Raw genomic sequence first — 8506 nt, 5'->3', positions numbered from 1 at the left:
GGCTCTTTACAGCACTGAAAGGCAAAGAGAGATGCCCCTTTGAGGGTGAAGGTAGCTGAGCAAGGGGATTTTCAATCACCTTGTATGTATGTAAAAGCTAGACAGTGAATAACGATCAAATAAGAGTTGATGTCTCTGCACCGTAGTGTTGTATCAAATATATCACAGTGTGCCCGAAGAACAAAACAAGGCCGTGTTGGTGGCCCTACGCCAGAATGTTCCTTACAAATAAAAATGGGGAGGCTTTGTCTCATGTACTTTGTTGTTTGCTCCAGAGCAACTGGGAAGCTTTTGTTGAAATGCAATTCACATGCCATTAAATTCAATATGTCATTAAATTTAGTGTATAGTTCAGTTGTTTTTAGTATCTTAATGGAGTTGTACCACTATTAACCACTATCTACTTCCAAAACATTTTCAGATAACACCCCATCCTCATTGGCAGTTATTTCTCCCTGTCTCCCAGCACTTTGCAACCACTACCTACTTTCTAACACATACAATTATTTATTCTGAATATTTCATAGAAATAGAATCGTTGAATATGCAGTTTTTTGGGGTCTGACTTCTTTCATTTGCTATGCTTTATAGTTCATTCATGTTGAAGCAGAAATCAATAGTTCAATCATTTTAATTAGTGAATTTGCTAGTATATACTGTATTTTATTTATCCATTCATTATATTCTTATTTACTTATTCAACTGATAAACAGTTGGTTTTATTTCTACTGTTTGGCTATTATAAGTAAACTCTATAAATATTTATTTGTATGTTTTTGTGTGGACATATGTTTTCAGTTCTCTTTGTATATTCCTAGGAAGTGGATTGCTGGGGCATATATTAACTCCATGTTTAACTTTTTGAGGAATGGTGAAACAGCTTTCCAAAGTGATTGCACCACTTTATACCCCACCAGCAATGGATGTGGGCTACACTAGCTCCACATCTTTATCAACAGTTAGACTGGATTTTCTTAATGATAGCCATTCTCGTAGTATCTCAGTGGGATGATGGTTTGCATTCCATGATAACTGATGATGTTGAGGGTCTTTTCATGTGCTCTATTGACTATCTGTATATCTTTGGATACATGTTTATGCAAATGTGTTACCCTTCTTAAAATTAGGCTATTTGTCTTTTTTATTGTTTACTTTTAATATTTTGTATATTCTAGAAACTAGTCCCTTATGAACTATATAGTTTGGAAGTATTTTCTCCCATTTTATAAGTTGTATCTTCACTTTAAGTAACAGTATTTTAGTGAATTTTTGGTGAACGTATATAGCAGATTAGGTTCCCTTTTACAATTGCTACAAATTGTTCAGCAATATTGGTTATACTCTTCAGTTTGTGAATATTCTCATCATTTCCATTCTGGTTGTTCAATTTCCAGAAATCTGATTTCCTTGCCCCCGTACTTTCTCTTCTTTGTTTTAAAGTGATGGTTGACCACTTTGTCTCAGATGATAATTTTTTAAAGGAGCATGTTACTCAGGGGAAAAACTCTATTTTGTGAGCCAATCTGTTATTTAGTTAAAAGGCAACCTCAAGGGCTAGGTCTAGTTCAAGGTTTAGAGAGCATTTCAGGGAAATCATTTTAGATAGTATGCTAGTCTCAATTAGCCCAGTAAGTCTGCCTTAAAACAAAAAAATTTGACTCCTGACAGAAGGGTTACAAGGAAGGGATGAGTCAGCCAGGGTATAGTACAGCACCTATGAAACACAGCATTCTTCTAGTTCATTAATGCTTCCTACCCCCCACTATCATGACCCCAGTTCTTCCTTACAAACCTGCTGGACTGGAGCATGTACACTGGTACAGATAAAAGCTCTTGACATACGGAATCCAGGACAGATAAACCCTCCAGGAACATAATGGGAGTAGCGATACATGAAGATAGGGGGAAAGGGGGGAATCGAATGGGGACAAAGGGGGCACCTATTGCAAGGATTGACGTATAACCCCGTCTAAGAGGATGAACAACAGAAACATGGGTGAAGAGAGACAGAGGACAGTGTAAGATGAAAACAATGATAATTTATAATTTATCAAGTGTTCATGAGGTGGAGAGGGGCTAGGGAGGGAAAAAGAGGAGCTGATATCAAGGGATCAAGTAGAAAGAAAATGTTTTGAAAATGATGATGGCAACATATGTACAAATGTGCTTGATACAATTGATGTATGGATTGTTATAAGAGCTGTAGGAGCTCCCAATAAAACATTTATTAAAAAAAAAAAAAGAATATGTTCCACATTTATCTCCCCTTGAATGACGATCCATCTACTGACCAAAACAGTTGGTACTGGTATTTGGCACCAGCTACTTATTTTGAACTCAAGTTAAACTAGATTGTGGCTCATGTAGAGAGTCTCATAGATTCTTTTCTTCTTGAAGGATTGGATTCTTTCTCTTTTGCTCTTGATGAGTGGCGATCAATGGTTGTCGTTTAGATTCTCTTCACTTTCTTGTTAGTGTACTTTGATTGTAAAGTATTAACTTTTGATTGAGTTTAATATATCTGTTTTTTATTTTTATTGGTGTCATGTCTAAGAAACCATTTTGTGTTAAAAAGGTAGTTTCTTGTGTACTATTTTAATTCCCTTAGGATTTTTTTGTGTGTGTATGTGTGTGTGTGTGTGTGTGTGTGTGTAAAGCCTTCAAAAAGTTCATGAAAAAAGTCCCATTACCTTTTAATTCCATTTGAACTTTATAACAACAATATCAAAATCAAGGATAACGTTTCTATGTTTATTAATCAAATAACCTGTGTAAATTTATAAAGTTCATTATGTAAGGCAATGAAGTAAAAAAAAAAAAAAGTCTCATTTTGGCTATAGTTGGTAAGGCTCAATGCAGTTAGTGAAAAAGACATACAAAAAGAAACAATTAGTAATAGTATGGCTACTACAAAGCAAACGACTCTCAGCCCAAAAGGCAGCCACAAGGTAGGGCACATGGGACCAGTTGCTTAATTACCTGGTAAAAACCATAGATGTTGTGAAGTTCTCGGTGTTCCCAATTACCATGATGGACAGCGTTCTTCTGCATGGTTAGTTCTGGCCCTCTAAAAACAGAGGGCTCATTCATGTCATTCCATATGAAGAGGATGTCAGTTGATCCCTAGGAAGTAACTCTTGGTCATTATAATTCTCTTACAGTGATAACTTCCCTATTTTCTTTCCTACTCTACCTTTTCTTTGTCCCATACAAACAATCGTATTATTGGGAGCTCTTACAGATAGCATAACATTCCACTGTTCCACATCAAGCAGTGTTGTACAATTGCTACCAATCAGTTTCAAAATCTTTTCTTTCTTCTTGAACTCCTTGATATCAGCTCCTCTTTGTCCCCTCCCCCCCAATGTCCCCCAGGCACCCTTATTCCTTTTTTCTATTAATTTGTTTTTCTTCCATATCTTACACAATCTTATCTATCCATTCTTTTGTTCAATCCCATTGAATGGGGTATACAGTCATCAATGCTATTAGCTCCCCATTTCCTCCCTCCCCTCCCTTCCTGTACCCTCAGTGAACCATTACTTCTGTTACTGAAGAGTTATCTAGCTTGACTTTCATGTTCCTGAACGATCTTAATTATACATATTAACATACACAAATCTAACATGCTCAATGAGGTAAAACAAATAAAAGTCATAATAGTAAGGGGAGGAAATATTAGAGAACTATAGGTTGGTTAGTTATATAGTTCATCAGTGCCATACTACGCCCTGGATTTGTCATCCCTTCCATATGGCCCTTCTGTGAGGGACTGTCCAATTATCTTACAGGTGGGTTTTGGGTCTCCTATACATCCACGCCCCTTCACATCAATTTGGTTGCGTGTTTTTGAACTTCTGATACCTATTCCTGCCGACATCTCATGATCACACAGGCTGGTGTGCTTCTTCCATGTGGGCTTTGTTGCTTCCCTGCTACATGCTGCTTGTTTAACTACAATCCTTTAAGACCCCAGACACTGTATCTTTTAATAGCCCGACAACAACAGCTTTCTTCATCACATTTTCTTATGCACTCATTTTGTCTTCAGCAATCATGTCGGGAAAGTATCATACAGTGCCACATTATTAGAACAAACTGTTCTTGTACTGAGGTAAGGTTTAAGTAGAGGTCCAAAGTCCATCTGCTTCCTTGTTGCATTTGCATATATATACATATATAAACAAGTACACACACATATATATATTCTTCTTTCCTCTTTTCTTTATCCTCCTACTCCACTATTGTGTTTGCCCACCATTTACCTCCTACGCTACTTAATTTATTTATCATCCATGTTTTATTCTGCTCTACTGCTACAATATAAGTTCTGCAGAACAGGATGTTGTGTTTGTTTTGTCTACTGAAAAATCCCAAACACCTAGAACAGTACCTGGCCCCCAGAAAGTTATCAGTAAATATTTGTTGGTAATAGAAATAATGAACTGTATTGGCTATAAGATATGTATTTCCCAGCAAGATCACCCGCGATCCACCCTGGGGAAGCCCCAGGGGAAAGGCCGTGGATGTTTACCACTAGGCATCATCGATTGCCTGCTACAACTCTTAACTAAGAGCACCTGCAGCTGTGCCTGGTAAGGTGCATCTTCCCTCTAACACACTGAAGGATTTGACAGCTTAGACACTTGTTAGCATGATGTATAGTCTGCGTTCTATATAACATTGTTTTAGAGTGGGAAGGGACAGGTGAAGTGGCGTAGCAGTTCCTTTCATGGGAAAATCCCTGTCTCTCTGGATGTGAAGGAACAGCTACAATGACAAAGCAGCACATTCTATTATTTCCAAGTTCTGCTCTTTGTGAGGTCCCATCACGGGTCCTTGCTTCTTTTCGGGAACACTGTGGGATCTATGTGCTGCTTCGCCCATATGATAGTCCTTTAAATGACTAGAGTTGGCTTATGAGTCTTTTGTCTCTTTTCAACTCATTTCTAAGCATGTGTACTATGAATAGGGCTGAATGATTTCTGAGTGTTTAACCACCCTGACTGTCCTTTTCTAGCAACTTCTAAGCAGGAGACTAGCAAACTTTTTCTGTTAAGGGCCAGATTGTAAATATTTTCTACTTTGCAGGATATATACATATACATACATACATATATCCTTTCTCCCCTTTTCTTCAATTTCTCAACTCTGCTGTTGTAATGTGAAAGCAGCCATAAATAACAGGTGAATGGATGTGTGGCTGGATTTGGTCTGAGGGTCTGGTCCTACTCTGTGTTGTTTACTGGTGTCCTGAAATACGATGACTAGAGAGTAGAGGTTAGTGGCTAAGATCTGAGCTTGGCAGACAAACAGACTGAATTCAAATCTTGGGTTCCCCCCACTGACTAGTAGATGACCTTGGTAGGTTTTTAAAATTTTAAATAATTTTACTGAGGGATCATACAACTCTTATCACAATCCACACATCCATCCACTGCGTTAGCACATTTGTTGCCATCATCATTCTCAAAACATTCTTCCTACTTGAGTCCTTGGTATCAGCTTCTCATTTTTCCCCTCCCTCCCTCATGAACCCTTGATAATTTATAAATTATGTTTTCACATCACTGACCGATGTCTCCCTTCACCCACTTTTCTGTTGTCCATCCCCCAGGGAGGGGGGTTATATGTAGATCATGCGATCTGTTCCCTCTTTCTCCCCCTACCTTCTCCTTACCTTCCTGGTATAGCTACTCTCAATATTGGTCCTGAAGGGATCATCTGTCCTGGGTTCCCTGTTTCCAGCTCTTAGTGTACCCATGTACATGCTCTGGTCTAGCCGGATTTGTAAGGTAGAATTGGGGTCATGATAGTGGGCGATGGGAGGAAGCATTGAAGAACTAGAGGAAAGTTGTATGTTTCATCGGTGCTATTCTGCATCCTGATTGGCTCATTTCCTCCCCTCGACCATTCTGAAAGGGGTTGTCCAACTGCCTACAGATATGGGCTTTGGGTCTCCACTCTGCACATCCTCTCATTGACAATTATATGATTTTTTGTTTTGGGTCTGTGATGCCTGATACCTGATCCTATGATCACACAAGCTGCTGTGTTTCTTCCATGTGGGTTTTGTTGTTTCTCAGCTAGATGGCTGCTTGTTATTTTCAAGCATTTAAGCCCCCAGACGCTATGATAGCCAGGCACCATCAGCTTTCTTCACCACATTTGCTTATGCACCCACTTTGTCTTCAGCAATCGTGTCGGTAAGGTGAGCGTCATGGAATGGGCAAGTTTTTAAGTTTCTCTATGCTTTAATTTCCTCATCTGTGAGATTAGTTAGAGTTCCAATTTCAGAGTGGTATTTAGAGGATGAAATGGTAAAATGCATATAAAATGCTTAGCATACTTCTAGGCACATGTTAAGTGCTCAACTAATATTAGGCAGCAGCAGAGGCGATAGCAATGTCATCATAATTGGCTGAAGACAGTGTTTCAGATGCTACTTCAGCAGATCTTAAACATTTTTTTAAATTGATGTTTTATTATGCTTTACTTTTTAATGATGTATTATATTATTTTGCAAGATAATTTCACATGTCATCTCATTATTTTTAAATAACAGTTATAGAATACTTTGTATAAAAATATAATCAATTGTTATAAAATACTTTGCTACATCCTAGAATAGAGATAAAATTATAGCATGTGTGCATTTGGTAATGCAAGTGGCACCTCTTGTGGAACCACCAAAATCCGTGATGTGGCGCCATCCTTCCTATTTCATATAAGCATTACATATCGAGAGCATTTCAGTAGTTCCACTCAGGCCTTTCCTACCCCACCCCCCTTCCATACCCTCAAGTAACTAGGAAAGAGTAAAAGAATAAAAACAAACCTTATAAGCAGGAAAAGCAAAAAGACTTGAATACCACTCTCTGACCTTGGGATTGGTGAAATCCAGGTAAGAGGAGAGACCTGCACAGGTGGAATGGGAGACAACCTGTTAGGAATAGCAGTCCTCACTGCATGTGTCATAAATAAGACGATCAGATGTGAGGGCTGCGTAATGAATAGGCATCCTAAGTCAAATGTAGATAGTAGCTCACGCAGAGGCAGTGTTTAGGGAGATGTGAATGAATGTGCTGAATTCCAGTGACAATGATTAGATCTTTCAACACCAGAGGCACAGAGAATGTCAGTGGATGAGCATTAAAATGAAAAAGATCTCTCAATAATGGCATAACGTAAGGATGGCAAATATTCAGGAGTAACTCTAAGAGAAAGGCTTTGTAAGTGATATAATGAGGGGAAAAGAGATGAATGGAGCTTCTCTACAATGCACGGATTTATACTGCCTCCCTATACAAAATGAAGATAGTGCAGGACTGGGTGGTGTCTCCATTCTGTTGTACACTGGGTCATTATGAATCAGAGCTGACTTGAAGGCACCTAACAACAGCAGACATGAAAATAAAATCATGCCTATGGTTATCTCCTTTTGCCCACACCTAGTTCCCTCTTAGGGTTTAAACTAATCATTTTTGAAATACAGATTCTAAAGTGGCCAGAGGCAGCTGAGGTTACTCACAAAAAGGCTGGGAAGTCAAAGGTATGGGTGAACAGGGCAAAGATCAATCACAAGCAGGGCACCTACTGACCTTCCTCATGTAGTCTTGCTTCCCCCTCCCCCCCTCCCATTTCCTCATTCCCTGACTTTTTATTTTTATTTGCTTCGAGAAATCAGTATGCCAGAGAGATTGCTTTGTTTACTTAGCATCCATTCATTTGTTCATGGATTGCTAAGTGTATACAATGCACACTGTACCAGGTGCTATGAAAATGGCACAAAAGAAGGCAATGCCATCTGTGAAAGGAGGCTGCAATGTACCTAGGGGAGCAAGAGACACCTACAAGGAAGGTGAGTGATATCCATGTGGCCCTCAGTAACTGTACAGAACAAGCAGAAACAATAAGTGCACAGAGTGAAATCTTACCAGGCCAGCATACTCCTTCAAAGTCTCCCCCTTCATGACTCCTCACAAAGAAGCCCCGCTTTTTGGCCTCAGCATACAGTGAGTAGTTGGGGTCAACTTTAATGTGGGGGTCACTGATGACCACAAGCTGTAAGGATATAAAGATTTGACCTTTGTTTTTATCTTTCTCTCACAGAAGGTTGATGGGTTCAGACCAATGACCTTTTGGTTAGCAGCCAGACATTTAACCACTCCTGGCCTACCCTTTCACCACCCTGAAAGCTCAGCCAATCTCCTTTCTTTCTTTTTAAAATCATTTTATTAGGGGTTCATACAACTCTTACCACAATCCATCCATACATAAATTGTGTAAAGCACATTTGTACATTCATTACCCTCATCATTCTCAAAACTTTGCTCTCCACTTAAGCCCCTGGCATCAGCTTCTAATTTTTCCCCTCCCTCACCACTCCACCCTCCTTCATGAACCCTAGACAATTTATAAATTACTGTCATATCTTGTCATATCTTGTACTGTCCAACGTCTCCCTTCACCCACTTTTCTGTTGTCCGTCCCCCAGGGAGGAGGT

The 8506-nt window shown here is 39.2% G+C and overlaps 1 protein-coding gene across 1 annotated transcript in view; it reads right to left on the bottom strand.

Annotated features, from left to right (window-relative positions):
- Nucleotides 1-8506, bottom strand: part of GANC (glucosidase alpha, neutral C) — a 74340-nt gene that overhangs the window by 26352 nt on the left and 39482 nt on the right. Inside the window, exons 13-15 of the mRNA XM_045286501.1 lie at nt 7938-8064; nt 6839-6918; nt 2980-3123 (exon numbers count right to left, since the gene is read on the bottom strand). Of these exons, the coding sequence (XP_045142436.1) occupies nt 2980-3123; nt 6839-6918; nt 7938-8064 (351 nt within the window). The remainder of the gene's footprint in view (nt 1-2979; nt 3124-6838; nt 6919-7937; nt 8065-8506) is intronic.

This window comes from Echinops telfairi, unplaced genomic scaffold (assembly GCF_000313985.2).
Source record: "Echinops telfairi isolate 266 unplaced genomic scaffold, ASM31398v2 ScPeMD7_8;HRSCAF=38, whole genome shotgun sequence".
Taxonomy (NCBI): domain Eukaryota; kingdom Metazoa; phylum Chordata; class Mammalia; order Afrosoricida; family Tenrecidae; genus Echinops; species Echinops telfairi.
Note: the sequence above shows the minus strand (reverse complement) of the source record. Positions and strands in the feature narration are given on the sequence as shown.